The sequence below is a fragment of the Ailuropoda melanoleuca genome, chromosome 18, assembly GCF_002007445.2.
Source record: "Ailuropoda melanoleuca isolate Jingjing chromosome 18, ASM200744v2, whole genome shotgun sequence".
Lineage (NCBI taxonomy): Eukaryota > Metazoa > Chordata > Mammalia > Carnivora > Ursidae > Ailuropoda > Ailuropoda melanoleuca.
The window spans coordinates 29,050,228-29,067,739 of NC_048235.1; the positions used below are offsets into that span (position 1 = coordinate 29,050,228).

General features: G+C 44.2%; 1 protein-coding gene across 4 annotated transcripts in view; it reads left to right on the top strand.

Annotated features, from left to right (window-relative positions):
• The window catches only part of SH2D4A (SH2 domain containing 4A), a 70,478-nt gene that overhangs the window by 45,889 nt on the left and 7,077 nt on the right, over positions 1-17,512 (top strand). For 3 of the 4 annotated variants that reach the window (XM_019798689.2, XM_034647618.1, XM_034647620.1), the window contains 2 exons: positions 13,877-14,097; positions 14,591-15,837. In XM_019798689.2, coding sequence (XP_019654248.1) covers positions 13,877-14,097; positions 14,591-14,683 — 314 coding nt within the window. In that variant the 3' untranslated portion in view covers positions 14,684-15,837. Of the gene's footprint in view, positions 1-13,876; positions 14,098-14,590; positions 16,238-16,612; positions 16,671-17,512 lie in introns of those variants that run through there. The other variant, XR_004621935.1, reaches the window with a different exon arrangement.

Consider the following 17,512-nt stretch of genomic DNA (forward strand, 5'->3'; position numbering starts at 1 on the left):
CAGATGAAGCTGTGTTAGTCTGTTGCTCCACCAGGAGGGCAGAAAGAATGAAGGCTTCCTTTCATTTGTGCTGCCCAAGAAGAGCCTTTGAAATTATTTTCACAAAGCAGTTTTCTTAGAGGTTTCTCAGTGAATTGCAAGCTCCTGATGGATTTTGGAAACAGTGAGCAGGTGTGGTCTCCGCATGGTTAATTTGTCACGGCAGATAGAGCACCACTGGGTGGGGGGGGAGCGCTCCTATTCATCTACACAAGGGCACCTGATGGTGATTGAGCCGGGAGAGGCAGATATGCCCTCGGGCGTGGTGGGCAGGGCCCTGGCTGAGCAGTCAAAAGGTCAGCTCTCCATTAACAGTTGAGTGACTGAGCGAATCATCTTTCTTGTTAACACGTCAAGTTGGCTGAGCCTCATTTTCCTCACCTGTTAAATGAAGGCGTTGAGCTTCACAATCTCTAACCTGAAAATTCTGTTACTTTGATCTGTGTTTGCATTAAGTAGTTGAGGCCGCCAGGTGGGTTTGTTAGAACCTAAGCAGATATTACCTAATAAACCATTTCTTAATTTGACCCTAGAAACTTGATTAATTCAAGCCCCCTGTCCAGCCAGCACACAGTTGACTGTCCTCTCAGTTTCTTGGACTTCAGGAAAAGAAGTGGTTTTTTTGCCTCAGTTGGCTTTTTTAGGGTGGGTGGTTGAATTGGATTAATTGGCTCTGTGTACAACAAAAATGCTTATTTTTTATTTTATTTTTTAATAATAATGTTTTTTATTATATTATGTTAGTCACCATACAGTACGTCCCTGGTTTCTGATGTAAAGTTCGATGCTTCATTAGTTGCGTATAACACCCAGTGCACCATGCAATACGTGCCCTCCTTTACCCATCACCGGTCTATCCCATTCCCCCACCCCCCTCCCCTCTGAAGCCCTCAGTTTGTTTCCCAGAGTCCACAGTCTCTCATGGTTCATTCCCCCTTCTGATTGCTTTAAAACAAAAATAAGGTTCTCTCACTGAGCACACTTGTCCTAAAGGGTATCTTGGTTTGAATCATGTTGAAGGCTTCTTTTAAAAATTTTTAAAAAGATTTTACTTATTTATTCAAGAGAGAGCGTGAGAGAGTGAGAGCATGAGCAGGGGGGTAGGGGCAGAGGGAGAAGCAGACTCCCTGCTGAACAGGGAGCCCGATTCGAGGCCCAGTGCAGGGCTTGATGTGGGGCTCGATCCCAGGACCCCGGGATCATGACCCGAGCTGAAGACAGATGCTTAACCTACTGAGCCACCCAGGTGTCCCAAAGCCTTCTCTCTTTTAATTAGTATCATGTAACACACAAATATATCCACAAAAATAGGGTCCCAAACAAATAACATGGCAAACTTCTAAAATGAAAAAAATTATTTGTAGTAGGCCTTCTGCTAAAGGGTTGCTTTCACATCAAATAATTACGCAACTGTCTAGCTTCCCATTCTTTGGTGATTCAGGCTTTAGTAATTGTCCATTCCCTGAGGAGCTCCTTTCCCTCTTAGGACTGGGTCATAAGCCTCTTCCTTTCCATTTGGTTCAGAAGACATTGGAAGCAAGAGTGACGTCAGTGTCAAAAGATGAATGTTTCATGTGGCCTTTTTTTTTCCTTTTTAAGATAAGCACTGATGAAATCAGTACTTTATAGTTTATGTGTCATTGGGCAGAAGATGTTGTCATCCCTGATTACAAGGGTGGTAGTTCATTTTAATAACAGGAAATGAGAAATTGAAAATGTTGGTTGAGTTTAAAAATCCTGGTACTTTAACAGGCAATTCCATTTGAAACAGTTGCTAAAAGCTAGGAAGATAAAGTGAGACTAAAAATCCAATTGGAGCTTTGGTTAAAAAAAACCAAGTTCTTGAGTTTTACATATAATAACTTATTAGTTGCTATTGTCATTCATATATTTTCACTTATATAAACATTTATCATAGTCATAAACAAAATAATAATATGATGCAATATAATGAAATAATACACAGCCATGTGCTCAATGTAAGTCATTTTCTTCTGTTTTAAGAAGACAAAATTTCATGTGTTTCTATGATAAAGAGAAGATAGATCATATCTTATATTTTTGAAATATAATTATTGATCATGAGCCCTGTTTGAAATAATGGGCTGGTAGCGCTTCTATATTGGTTTACCATCTTCCTTCTGTTATCATACACTCCATAAGCTGCCTTTCTTATATTACTGTTTTGGTCAGCTAATTTTTCCCCACGGAAGTTTGCACTTTCACCCTTTTCTTTTCATTAGCTTTAGACAGAATGGAAGTGGGTAGGAGAGGACAAGGGAAATGAAGACCACTGGATCCCTCACTTGTGGAGCCGGGTGGAAAATGGGAGAAGGAACACGGGAGGATCAGGAGATTACCAGGATTAAAAAAGAGAGGAGATAATGAATTTATTTGGGATATGGTGAGTTTGGAATGTCTTTGGGGCAGTCCTGTGAAAATACCCATTTGGTAACTGGGTTAACAGATCAGCGTTAGAGATAATAGATTGGAGTCATCAGCACACTATGAAAAGCGTGGGAGGGGACGACATTTTCCAGGAGTGAGTTGAGAAGAATGGTAAGAAGACCAAGGACAAGACCCCAGGAAGCACCAGCACAGAGACCCCACATCTTTGTCTCAGGTTTCCTTTGCCACCTGGGGTCATGATGAGGCAAACATCTGGCCATGGGTGCCAGTTCAGTAGGCAGTCAAGTGGGTATTGCCTCTGATTTCCCACATGTGAGAGTGAGGAAAATCCCAAGTGCAGGAGAGATCCGCAAATGCAGTACTGAAGTCCACTTGGTGAGCCTCTTCCGATGATCTCAAGCACATCTAGATATGCAGTCTCCCCACTTCTGCTCCTCTCTCAGCAAGCTTTTCTCACAGAGGCCATGGGGGCGCAACTTTCACTGGACTTTTTGGTCCAGCTCAATCGGATCGTTGCTCCAGTTCCATCTCAAACCCCGCTCCTCACAGAACCCTGCCTTGATCGCTGCTTTCCACCATGCCTTTCCCTTCTGTCCCTGACACACCACATTCGCCCCTTTCCTAGGGCCTCTGCAGTTGTTCTTCCTGAAGATCCTCCTACGGCCAGCATCTTAGGGAGCTGGCTCACATGACTGGTGGCTTGATGGGCCCCAAATCTGGGTAGGCTAGCAGGCTGGAGACTCAGGGAAGACTGGCAGCACGAGTCCAAAGGCTGAACACTGGCAGAATCCCTTCTTGCTCAGGGAAGGTCAGTTTTTGTTCTTTTAAGGCCTTCAACTACCCACATTATTGAGGATTTTCTTCCCTTCCCTCGTTTAAAAGACAGTTTTGTTTTGATTAGGAAATATTTTGAACAGAGTACAAAGGAAACTGTAAGTAACACTAATGATGTAACAAATGTTATCTCTACTTTCTAGGATACAATGAATGTTAGAAGCCATATTTACCTCACATCTGTTTTTCTTATTAAGAAATAAAGCCTGAAAGAATTAAGGCCCTCTCTTTTACTCCCTTATTGACTCTATTTACTTCTTTCCCACGGGCGAACCACTCTTTTGAAGTTATCCTTTTCATCCATATTTCTATACTCATTATATATGTATATGTGCATGGATTTTTATAAAATATATTAAAAATATATAAGACAAATATATATGCTTCTATAAAACATGCAATATTGTGTTTAACATTTACATGGTATCATGTTATAGGCATTTTTCTGCGACTTGAGTTTTTTCCCAACATTACATTATCTAGATTTTTCTTTGTTTATAAATGTAGACTGGCTCATTCGTTTTACCTGTTGTGCAGTATGTTATAATATACATATTATATTCTGCTGGAGCTGTAATTTTTTGAGGGTCTAATATGTGCCAAGTATTACATTGAGCACTTTAAGGGAAGTAACTTTTATTCCCACTTTAAGAACCTAGGAACTAAGATGTTCTTTTCAGGCTTCTACCATTAGTGGCAATATTCAGAGTCAGATCTCCTTAATTTCAAGTCACAGCATATCTGACCACTAATACAAGTGGGAACGCCCATGTCATTGCTTTTTTTTATAAGTCGGACATTTAAATCAGTGAACAGTAATACCACAGAGATTTGTTTCTCCAATACATTAATGAGTTCACGAAATCTCACAGTCAGTGGTGAAGTAAAACTGTCAAGGAGCCTTCATTCAGCGTAAGTTTTGCCCCACCCCCACCTATGAGAATAAGGAAAAAGCACATTTTTGTCCAGACACTATTTTGCTCCCTCCCAGGTAGAATTTCAAGAAGCAGATAGGTAGCACTCAGATCTTCAATACAGTGCCCCAAGGCCACAGGGGAGTAATAGAAACGGAATCTATATATTTTGTGGTAGTGGTTACCTAACTTCATACATTTGTCAAAATCCATCATTTGCATTTAAAATTGGTGAATTTTGTCGTATATAAGTTATATCTCAAGCTGATTTTTAAAAAATGTAAAGTCCAAGAGGCGCAGCGTTTTCTTAGCTCTTTGCATAGAAAGATAGTGCAGCCGACCCTTGAACAATGTGGGGGTTGGGGTGCCAACCCTTTGCACAGTTGAAAATCCACAAATAAATTTGGACTTCCCAGAAACTTAACTACGAACTGCCTACTGTTGACCACAAGACTTACTAATTACATAAACAGTTAATTAACACATATTTTGTATGTTATATGTATTATAATATTCTTATAATAAAGTAGAGAAAAGAAAACATTTTTAAGAAAATCATAAGAAAGAGAAAATATATATACAGTACTGTATCAAAAAAAAATAAATCCACATACAAGTGCACCCATGCAGTTCAAACCTGTGTTGAGGGTTAACTATATAGTGTAAGCTTAGCACAAGACTCCAAGACCAGAAAACCTAGGTTTGAGTTATGCTGCTCTCCTCTTTAAAGAGGGGTTAATAATACCTACACTGTTGTTTTTTTTTTAAAGTGTATCATCTAATATATGTAATAGACTTAGAACAGTGCCTGGCACATAGTGTTTCTGTTACTATGGCTCACCAGAACTGAACAGCTTAAAAGTAAATTTACCATTCCTGCTCTCTGCCTTTCTCTTCATTAAAATCCTAATCCTGCCACAAAATATTGCCATAATAGCATCATATATGAGGAGTCCGTGGCACTTCAATAAAATAGATCTTAATTACTGCTAAAACTGTCCTGTGCTATTTTGACAAGTATTTACTTAGGATCTGCCCTTAAAAATCCCAGAACCCAGGAGGTCACCCCAGAAGGCAACAGGAATTTGGAAGGACAAAAGGACAACTGCCCAGACGGGGAATAAAGTTGTTTAGAAAAGTTGAGCAGAACATTGCCAGTCGAGGTTGAGCATGGGGTCGGGAGGGAAGGCGCAGCAAGATGGGAATGAGTCCTAGACATGCTAAAATATTATCTTCTATTTTCTAGATTTTAAATCTTCTGAATACTCTAATTAAGTCTGTTTGGTTTTGTTTCCTTAGGAAGGATTGTTTTCCTATCTCTTTATCACCCTCCTCTCATCCTGTCGGACTACCTTGACCCTGAAATACAGTCCTTGTGTTTACTCGTTTCCTTCTTGCATCTGGTCACCACATTAGAGCAGTCTGTAAGACACACGTTATGGTCTGGAATATTTGTAAAGTTGGAGATTCGTGTTGGGAGCCCTCCTGCTAAATTTAATGTCCTGCAAAGTCATTTTACTTTTTCCGGTTCCTGGTTATGAGTATCCGAAGTGTGTAGATATTTAATTAACTATACTCACATGTTTTTTATACTTCTTCAAGAAGAGGGCCAACAAATGAATAAAACTGAAGTTTGAAGTCTGTTCAGAAACCTACAGACTCATTTCTTCACTCTCTCCATTAGCATACCGTCTCCTGTTAACATGCGGCATGTTCAGGAGCTTAGAATTCAGCGGGGACTGGGAGTAGGAAGGTGGGGGGAAACTAGCAATAAGTGTATAAACAAATTTCTGATTTAGGAATTTTCTAATTGCTTCTGTTGTTGGAGAATTCACATATTTGCGTTATGCACCAATAGCTGATCATTACGCCTCTGAAATGTAATGCATGCTTCCTTATTCAAATATGGATATAATTAGCCTGCTGGGGAAATGTTTCCATCCTGATCTGTTGTGGATGTCTTTTGCTGTCATGGTTTATAATTGAACCTGCCTCTCAATGCTTTTAGTCCCAATATTTTATATTTTAAGCTACTTAAAAAGCAAATCCCTTTCACATCTGTGGGATTTCGGTACAGTTCACACTGCAGCTATTTTGATTGCTTCCATTTTTGACACATGCCTCCAAAGTTTCCTTCTGCTGGGAGAGCAAGTCCTATCCGGTTCTGTGGAGGCAGCTGCTCTCCGGGACTTCGGTTTTCTGGAGCCGAGCATCCCCATGAAGTCCTGCGTCCCACTCCCAGGCACGTGCAGTTCCCGAGGCTGAGTGCACACAATGGGAGGGATGGCACAGACAAAGCCTCGCGGAGCCTGCCCAAGGTTTCCTTCAGGCTAAAATCTTAATGAACCTGGGAACTGGCATTCATAAGTGATAATCTGTCCTTCAACTATTTTGCTGAGGAGTGGTGATTTCTTCATTGTGGGGCCATCAGATTTCTGCCCCCCCCCCTCCACAGAGAGACTTTCAAGCTTCTGTCTTTACTAAGCACATCCTGCCTTGTTCACATATATGATTCGAACATTTCGTGGAGTGGGCTAGGCTGCAGCCAGCAGCAAGAAAATGTCATGTTTGTGTGTGACAGGGAAGGACAATGGCAGGTGCCTCCCCCAGCAGTCACTGCCCTACCCTGGAGAGGGACCGGCATAGCTTTCGCAGGGAGCCCTGGGACTTCACCTGCATTTTAGCATGAAGGCTTCATCTACATTAAGCATCAGAGCACTTTGAATTATTCTCCATAGTGCTCCTATCTGACTGCCCAGTATTCATTCAGATTTCCAAAGTAACTGAAGAGGAAACATAAAGAAGGTAAAGCTATGTACATTTATTCAGTCTTGAAAAGAGCTAGCTTTTCTGCAGCACATACTATGCATTATTGTGTGGTTTTTTGGAAGACCCTGACTTTTCTCATAAATTACCCAGTGCAGCAAACTGGCTGCAAAAATGTTAGTATGTATTTCCATTAATGTTGGGAATAGTCATTAACCCCAAAGGCCTTGCTTACTTGAGTTTTTCAAATGATGCACTTGATTCTTCCCCCTAATGCTGCCAGTCCGAGTGTCATGGCCTGCATGTGCCCTGGAGCCCCATGCCTGCCATTACCGATGCCCAGGGCTCCAGCTTGTAGTTTACACTGTGTTCTTGGAGCGACCTAAAAGGACCTTGCAGGCAAGGAAAGGGGGGACTCGGTGGGTGAGGGGCAAAAGAGAGTGACTTGCTTTGGGGGTTTGACTTCAGATTTTTTATGGAAAGGAGGATTCCAGTATTTACAGAAGTACTTTTATTTATTTTTTATTTTTTTATTTTTTAAATATATTCCCAACTATGATTTTCTTTTTTTCTTTTTCTTTTTTTTTTAGATTTTTTTAAAATTTATTTATTCGACAGGGAGAGAGACAGCCAGAGAGAGAGGGAACACAAGCAGGGGGAGTGGGAGAGGAAGAAGCAGGCTCATAGCGGAAGAGCCTGATGTGGGGCTCAATCCCAGAACTCTGGGATCATGCCCTGAGCCAAAGGCAGACGTTTAACGACTGAGCCACTCAGGCCCACTACAGAAGTACTTTTAATCTGTGCTTTCATTGCCAGAGTTTTCTTTGTCATCACATGGTCTGATTATAAAATTTGGACACTCTTTCTGTATGCTGGAAAAGGAGGCAGCAGAGTGTAGTGGTTAAGAGCACTTTTCTGGGGCCAAACCCCAGCCCCCACCAACCAGCTGTGTGGACTTAGGCAAGTCACATGACTTCTGAACGTCTGTCTCTCGTCTGTATAATGCAGACAGTGATATCACCTGCGTCACAGAATCATTTGAAAGATTCGTGAGTTAATAATATTTGAGGTACTTAGAGCTGAATGTGACATACAGGAAGCCCGAAGAAGCATTAGCCATTATGGCAATGAAGAAAGAACAAGTGATGTAATTTTAATTCTTGAATTATTAAGGAAACAGTATGAATAATATTTTGAGAGCTCTATTTTTCCTCATCCCAAGGGGCCTGAGACCTGAAGGGTGAGAGCTTGGCATCACAGTGGATCTCCCTCTAGGTAGAGGGTCTAGATAGAGGGTCTAGCACGGGTCCCAGAGCCTCTCCGAAAATACTTCCTTTAAATATTGACGGGGTTAAGGAAAGCATAATGTAGAAGGAAATAATGGGAAAATACAGAGCTCGTGTCCAAGTTTAAGACCTCCTATGGATAATGTGTGCACTTTGCATCTGGCAGGGTTGCTACTTGGAAAGAAGTTCTTCTAAAACTCCGTGTTTTCTTTTATTCACCCCTTATCTAGGCACTTTGTAGTGTGGGACTTTGAGGTCACCTTAACAGCGGAGATGAGTTCCTTCATGAAAGTTATCTTAGCGTTGTCTCCTCCCTGCAGGGTATTCTGGGCAGCCCAAGAAGCAGAGAATATAGGACAGATGACAAAAGAAGGAAGAGCTCTGGAAGGGCAGCCCCCAGGCAGCTCTCAGCAGACCTGAGGTCTGGTCCAGGGAAATGCTGAAGGCTGCCGTGCTCTGGGGCTTTTCCATCCCTGGCAACAGGCATCCTGAGCTTAGGGGTGGTGGCAGAGGTCATTGATGCACCAATTTAGAATTGGTCCAGGTGACTCTACTTAAGTCATCACTGAAGGAGGTATCTGCTCTGTGTTGCCTGGTCAGGAGCACCTGGGTGGCCCAGTCAGTTGAGCGTCCAACTCTTGATTTTGGCTCAGGTCATGATCTCGGCCTCAGGTCATGATTTCGGGGTCCTGGGATCAAGCCCTACATCAGACTCCAGGGTGAACTGGGAATCTGCTTCGGGATTCTCTCTATGCCCCAGCACCACACCACCCGCCCCCACCCCCGCTGTATGTTTCCCATGTTAGAAATGAACACCTCTTTGTGAAATAAATGCTCATAGTTTGTTTTCAGCCAATTTCAGGAAAATTTCACGAGCCCAGGGGGTTAAAAAGCGAAATACTTGAGTGAGAGACAAGAGACCTGAAACCATCACTAACGAATCCTATAACCTTGGACATATACCTGTTCTTCAGTTTTCCCATCTGTGTGGCAATGGTAATAATACCAGTTCTATTTATTTTGAATTGTTTGGGAGTTAAACGAAATAGTAAGTGGAGGCACATTAAGCAGTGCAAAATGCTAGCACAAGGGTAGTATTCTGGTTGAGCGGGTGAGAGCCTGGACTCTGGGGTCAGGTTGCCTGGGTTCAAGACCAGTGCTTCTCCTGCCTGCCTAGGTGACCTGAAGCACATTATGAACGCTGTCTGAAGCAGGTGTTCTCATCGGAGATTTGAGAGTAGGAACGGTACCTGTCAGGCTGCTTTGAGGATTAAATAAAGTAATGCGCCATTTGAGGAGTGCCAGGCAGACATTAAGAACTTTATATGCTACTATTACTTGGTTACCTTTCATTTGGTTTTTAAACACATATTTTCCAGATTCTGGACGTAGGTCATACAGATGTACACATATAAACAAAGTTAGTGGTGCTTCAGAGAAACCCAAAATGCACCCCTGGTCCTTATACATAATAATGCTCAGACTAGAGGCAATGGCTGCATGGAAGTGTCCCAGAGAAGAAAATTTCTGACCTGATTATAAGACAGAATTACTCATCAGACCTTTCCTGGGCATCTTGTAAATGACAGGTGCTGAGAGTGTGAAAATAAATAAGGTGTGGTAGTTGCCTTCTAGGGGATCACAAGGATATGGGGCAGGGAGAGACAGAGTTGAATGTGCTGTGAGTGCTCTGACAGATGTGGATGGTACATGCCAGGATGGGGGGGGAGCCAGGGGAGACCCCGGATAGACCAGGTGAGTCTCAGGTGGAGGTGGGAACGTGCTCAGCAGGTAGAGAGGAGCCTTGACTTACTGCTCAGGGAAAAGTCAAAACACTTCATGCTGTTGAGTTGCATCTTGGAGAATGAGTAGGCATTTTCCAGAAGGAAGCTGAGGAGAAGGGCATCCCACTGACCTGCCCTCCTTCTGTAGGGTGGCTGCTGCCACTTGGATTTCCAACGAGGGCGATGCTAGGGTTTCTGAGTTATTTCAAGTCTCTTAGGGTCTATTCACCCTCTTTTGTGCAAAAAATAGTCCTCCTGGGCCTGTCATGGAGCTTTCCCTTCACTCCAGTGGGGTTTAAAGCTGTGCTGTCCAATATGGTAGCCACTAGTTATATGTGGCTCTTTACACCAAAATTAATTAAAATTAAATAAAATGAAAGGTTGAGTCACACTAGCTACATTTCAGGTACTCAGTAGCCACATGTGGCTAATGGCTTCCACATGGCCAACCCAGGCATTTCCATTGCCACAGAAAATTCTGTTGAATAGCACTGTCCTAGAGCGTGCCCTGGCATCATACAGAGAAAGGAGTGGGACGTTTCTCTCTGCTCCCTCCCAGCTCCTGCTGTTGTGAACCTCCAGGCTGGGTGTTGAGGCTCTCAGGGGTTGTAGCCAGCTCTGCCCCCGGCTCTTCAAGAGGCAGAAGCTATCCAGTAAGACCTTGCTTACGCAGTGACATCTGCTTTCTTCCAGACTGTAGTGGTTCTGGCACTCCCTGCCTGGATGCAACTTAAAATAGAGCAGTGCTGGGGGAAGATCTGGCTCATTTCAAAAATTGATGAAGTAAAAGAAAGCTTTTTATTTACTCCTCATCGCTAGAACAGAAATCCTCCTGTGAACTCACATTGGCTTGGTTCTTATAATACATGTGGAGGGATCTGGTCAGAGGAAGGCTGCCTGGAGGTGTCACGGCCTTTAGGGAGCTGGATGAAGACCACTGCTTCAGAATTCTTAGAGTCATGCACCAGGGTAAGGAGATTGCCGGAGTCCACAGCGATTAATATCTGACCCTGGATTTTGGCTTTGTGGTCAAGAACACTCTTTGCAGGCAGACAAAGCTCTCTGCTTGGCAGCAATCATAGCCAAGCCTCTCTGCCTTCAATGGAATCGTGACAAATAGTACATGGACCAGTATCATCAATGGGCCAAAAGAGCGTGCTCTTCAGGAACGATGATCCTGTAGTAAAGCAGAAAGAACAAAGTGTGGTCTCCACACGCTTCACTTCTGAACCAGCCATCAGAACCATTGTGTTTAAGTCTCCGTTATGACTTATGATTGCCACAAAATCATTTCATTGTGTTCTGGTGTCTCTGGAGATAACACAGTGCCAAGACCTGCGTGTAGTGGGCAAAAATACAGTTTGAGAGGCTCTCGGGAAGTTTGATTTACAGCTACTATCTGACCTGATTTTAGGAACTTAACCTAACTTAATCCAGGTTCGGTTATAATTTTCCAGAATAGCATTCATTTTAGGAACCTAAATCTGTCTGGATAACATGCCGATGTTATAAATTATAATATCTACCCCATCTGTTGAAGTAACTTGGAATTTCAGAGTTAGCCTGTCAGTAAGTCTGGAAGAAGAGAGGAATCTTTTTTCCAGAGTGCTTGCTTCTCCTTCACTCACCTCTGAAGGGGGGTTTTCAGTGTTCAGTGAAAAATATCCCTGGTTTCATCAACAATCAAATGCCGAGTCTTGAAACTTCAGTCATGTTTAGTCCTGGGGTAGGCTGGTTACCTGTTGCCTTCTTTCAGATTATGGTTGTCATCTCTAATTTGTCAAGAGGCTTGGGTGTGTTTAGAAAGGTAAAACAGACCAAAGGAAGCAGCAGCCCGTACCTGTTGCAGCTTATATGGGCACCCCTTGAGCACCTGAAGTGGACAGTGCAGCAGCTGACCCAGGAGGCTCACTCAGTATCGTTGGTGCCTGCAGTTTCCATTGGCCCACGTTGCATCAAAGAGAGGGCAGAAGGGTAACTGGAGGTGATGCAATAATGCACAGTCATTGGTAACCTTGCGGGGCTCGGTGCAGTCAAGCTGGAGATCTCAGAAGAGAGGCCATGACTCTTCCAGGGATATTTCCTATCTGTGAGTGGGGGGGACCTGCCAAGCCTTTTCAATACCCCCAGTTCTAATCCTGGTGTTTCACTGGGGTTGAGCCTCACAGGGGTTGAACACTGTGACTTCGAGGTGCAGCCCTGGGGCCTCTCGAAAAGTACATGGGAGAAGAGAAGGCAGAAGGGCTGGTTGGTTGGTCTTGGCTAGGAGAGAACTGGTGATTTTTTATTCCCCTCTTTATTAAAGGTCTACTTACAAAAAATAAAATAGAGATGGCTTTTTAAAAAAAGATTTATTTATTTATTTGAGAGAGAGAGAGAGCAGGTGCGAGAGCAGGGGGGAGGGGCAGAGGGACAGGGAGAGAGAATCTTAAGCAGACTCCACACTTAGCATAGGGCCCGATGCGGGGCTCGATCTCATGACCCTGAGACCACGACCTGAGCTGAAATCAAGAATCAAGCTCAACCCACTACACCACCCGGGCACCCCAGAAAGTAGCAGTGCTTTTATTTGATGTCATAATCTGGGTGATCAGGGTTCCATTCTGGATTAACTTTACCAACAACACGACTAAAGGGCTATAATAATCCATCCATTGCCTTTTCACCAGGAGGGTTTTTTTTGGGGGGGTGTCCCTGATAGTAAGGTACAGAGTATCAGTATGGAGCTAACTGTGGGACAGGAGAAGTAAGAGCTTCTGTCTACCGAGGTGAAAGGGATCACGGGGAGAATGGCTCGTCCTCCCGAATCCAAGCCCGCTGAGGCGGTGAATGACTTCACCATCTCTCCATGTTGTGTCCGTGCGCTCTCCGCATGTCTCACACCACCACCGATTCGTCTGATGCACAGTAGGAATAAGAAGGGAAATCGGGGATAGGAGTCAAACCTCATGAGTTTGGACTAGGGGAAAAAGCTGGTCTGAATTAGTGTGAATTCACGAGGCCTCTAACGTATATATACACATAAAACTTCATATAAATGAAGAGTTTTATTTTGAATATATATGAAGGCAGACATATATGAAGATACAATATATGAGCATATGTATATCCAGATCAACATGTGTGTATATACTTCTATTCCTTTAAATGCCACTGCAGCATCCTTTAGGAGTAACTACAGTAGAAAGACTGGTAGACCTGGGTCCCTCCTGGTTCTATTACTGACTTGCGGACTCCGAGACCAGGCTACTCGGCGCAGCACTACTGATATTTGGGTTGGACGATCCTTTGTAGTGTGAAGCTGACCTGTGGTCTGTAGGAGATTTAGCAGTGTCCCCGGCCTCTGTGCACTGGACGCCCGTAGCATCCTCTGCCCCCGACAACCAAAATGTCTCTCAGACATTCCCAGACTTTGTCCTGGGGGAGAACCACTGTTTAGGACCATGCAGGATCACGCTCCAGGCCACAGAGTCCTCATCAAGAAGCCGAGGAGGATACCTTCCAGTCCCCTTCCAGATCGAATGCTTCCAGGACGCCTGTAAAGGGTCCTACCAGACTCAGAGCCGCCTGACACCTGTGGTGTTATAACCGGGTGCACAGGTGGCCACGTATTCTGAAGGTTGAACATGGACACTCTCATTTCTATTATCCGTTGGCTGCTGTCACCTACCCTGCTTGCCCAGTTGCCGAATACCAGAACATGAATGATACTGTACTATATTCTTAAGTCCAAAATGGACTTGAATTGCTCTTCCTTTTTACTAAACTTTATCCACACAGCTATAGTAACTGAAGACAGTTATGGAAATGATTGGGCTGAAACACCTGCTTTTCTTTCCCACAGGGATTCTTACATTAAAGAGAGCAAATGAGCTTCTGAGCACATGCGAGCCGGGCAGTTTTCTGATCCGCGTCAGTGAAAGGATCAAAGGCTATGCCCTGTCCTACCTCTCCGAGGACGGCTGTAAGCACTTCCTTATAGACGCCTCGGCAGACTCCTACAGCTTCCTGGGCGTGGACCGGCTGCGGCATGCCACCCTGGCGGCGCTGGTGGACTACCACAAGGTGAACTGGTCTGCAGACTGCATGGGCTCTGTGAATTGTTGTCCTGCAGCAGCTCTAGCAACGGAAGGCAATTACAAGAAAAAGGGTTGAGACAAGTAACAGGGGGATTAGTCTTTGATAATTCTTCCGGATAATCAGGATTCTTAATTGTATTTCCTTTATCACTGAACCTAGTTCCTCCTCAGATACTCAGGGAGAACGCGCTGGGGCAGAGAATATAGGAGATGCTAAAAGTCTGTGCACACACTGATCACGTCTGAGACCACACTCAGTGAGAAGTCAAGTCCAGGAGGGAAAAGGAGTACATGGCAAATTGCAGATGAGAAAATCTCTTTTAAGACTGTCATAAACCAATAAAGCTTCATGTAAATCAAGGGCAAACAAGAAGTTATGTACTCTGAGGAGGCAGGGAAGGGCACGGCATTCTTATTTCTACTGTCTTAACAACCTGCCCACCCACAGCCCAGTCTGATCTCTGCCTTCTGATTCACAGGAGGAACCCATAACTTCCCTGGGGAAAGAGCTCCTTCTGTACCCCTGCGGTCAGCAGGACCAGCCACCCGACTACCTGGAGCTCTTCGAGTGACAGCCTCCATCCTGTCATCCCGCACCCTCCAGCCGGCCTTCCCTCTGAGTAAACGCTGCTGAACTAGACCTTTGTGTGTGAAGCCAAATTAGCCTGCAGCAGCGCCAACACTGATCACCGGGAAGTGCCCCGGGAGCCCCGTGGAAATCTCTCTTCTACACAAATGCTGGCGTTTATTCACTCCGAAAATAAAGGGAGATGATCCCCAATTTCAGCAACTACCTAACACGAAGGATACAATCTTAATGATGTATATAAAATGAACAAAGAAGACATTGAAACCTTTTAGGAATTAAGGCATACTTCAAAAACCAGTAGCTGCTGTGAACTATTTTATGACCTCTATGCTCCCTCTTTGCATCATTTCAAAATGTCTCAGGATTGTGTTAAGTTCCATGTTGGCTTCGGGGAGCTGGCAGAAAAGGCTTCACTGGTGGGTGAAACAACCCTGCAAACACACTTCATTTATTATGCATGTTGGAGGTAGGATGTAAGAAAAAGACATGGAAAAACCAAAGTTGGGAATGTAAATTGAATGAGGAGTTAAAACCGTAGGAGGAGAGGCTTAACGCGGCAGGAAATACTGCGGACTGTAGGGAGTGAGCGTTTCCTCGTTCTGGACAACAGGACAGTGCTCGCCCTGTCTACTCTGGCCCCCTCCAAGAGCACACCCCCAAGGGTGAAGCACGCACACACGTGAGGTGCTGTGTGTTAGTGCTGACAGACCAGCACAGAGGGCGCGCTGTTGCAGGACTACTTGTCCTGGGTGGGATGGTGTCCCCAGGAAGATAGGTGGAAGTCCCAAACCCTGGTACCTGTAAATGTGACCTTAGTTGGGAAGAGAGTCTTTGCCGATGTGATCAAGTGAAGATGAGTTCCTGCTGAACTCAGGTGGACCCTCCACCCAAGGACTGGCAGCCTTATAGGGAGAGAGGGATTGGGGAACAGAGACCCGCAGAGGGGAGGTGGCCATGGGACCACAGAGGCACAGACTGGTGATGCGGCTGCAAGCCAGGGAATGCCAAGGAGTGCTGGCCACCCCCACAAGCCAGGACCCTCCCCGGAGCCTTAGAGGGGAATGTGGCCTTGCTGACACCTTGGTTTCAGACTTCAAGCCTCCAGATCTATAAGAGAATAAATTTCTGTTGTCTTAAGCCACTGAGTTTATGGTAATTTGTTAGAGCAGCCCTTGGAAACTCACACAGAAGTTCACGTCATTACAGAAGCTGATGGGCATCACGTACCATCTGTGGCTCTACTGCCTGCCCTCCTGCTAAGGAAAGAAGAGGGGAGAGGACAGTAAGCGCCCAGCCGGCTCTGCTCCGCTCTGGGGTGCAGTTTGCTCCATCAGGAATCTTATGCCCCGCTGTGTCCGCACGCCCCACCTGCAAGCAGCTCTCGGCGGGCCCAGCGAGGGGACCGGGTTCAGCGCCGCGTCCAGGATGCTCTGAGCCGAAGTCTTCTGGGAGGATGGAGGTTTCCTTGCGCTCCCGGCCTAGTTCCAACGTCAGCAGTTTTTCAAAGGAAGCAGACGTTGTGGCAGTTTGTCATGAGGTTGTTGGTTGTGTAAAACACTCGCTGACAGTGTAAAATGTAACCAGAGAAGAGGGTGGGGTATGTGTGTATATGTGTGAGTGTGTATGGGTGCGTGTGTGCGCTTTCATGAGAAAGTTTTTAAACACAGATCATTGTGAAGTGTTAACCTGAAATGTCCCACGTGTCTCTATAGTCAATGAGACATTTGTCCAAGAGGACTTGTCTTTAGCTGTCATTTCTGTGATTCAACAGCCATCACATTTTAGAATTGCAAAGACCGCACAGGACCCGTATCTTCCCACCATTAGCTCTCTGAACTTCAGTTTTCACTTCTAATAAATAAAAAAAGGTATTTTTTTAATTGAGGTGTACTTGACATTTAACATTTTATAGTTTCAGGTGTACCACACAACGATTTGACATGTGAAATGTTTGTGAAATGATCGCCACTGTAAGTCTAATTATCATCCATCACCTTACAAAGTCACGAAATTTTTTTCTTGTGATAACTATTAAGATTTACTCTCTTAGCAACTTCTAATTATGCGCTCTAGCATTACCCACTATCGTCACCATGCTGGACATACCCATGACTTATTTATTTTATAACTGGAAGGCCGTACCTCTTGACTCCCTTCTTTGCCCACCCACTTTGACTTCCCTCCCATTTCCCGCCACCGCAACCTTCCTTCCCTCTGGCAACCACCAGTCTGTTCTCTGTATCTATGAGTTTGGCTTGGTTTTGTTTGTTGTTTAGATTGCACATATAAGTGAAACCAAAGGGTGTTTGTCTGTCTCTGATGTATTTCTCTTAGCATAACACCATCAAGGTCCATCTGTGTTGCAAATGGCAAGAGCTCATTCTTTTTTATGGCCAAGTAATATTCCATCGTGTATATACACCACCTCTTTTTATCCATTCATGTATGTTGGACACCAAGGGTGCTTCCATTATCTTGGCTACTGTCAATAATGCTACAAGGAACCTAGGGGGTGCATGGATCTTTTCGAATTGGTCTTTCTGTTTTCTTTGGATAAATACCCAGTAGAAGGGCTGGGTCATATAGTAGTTCTATTTTAATTAAAAGAAGGTGCTTTTACTAGCTGATTTTTATTAATTTCATCTAGTTCTGAAATCTTAAAGTTCTGAAATGAATAGAAAAGTGCCCTGTCATCACTAATCATTATGAAGACATATGATTCCAGCATCAGCCTCTGCCTAAAATTATTTTGGAGGAAATAAGTATAGTCATATCCAGATATAATGACACTAACATCCTACTGTGGGATGAC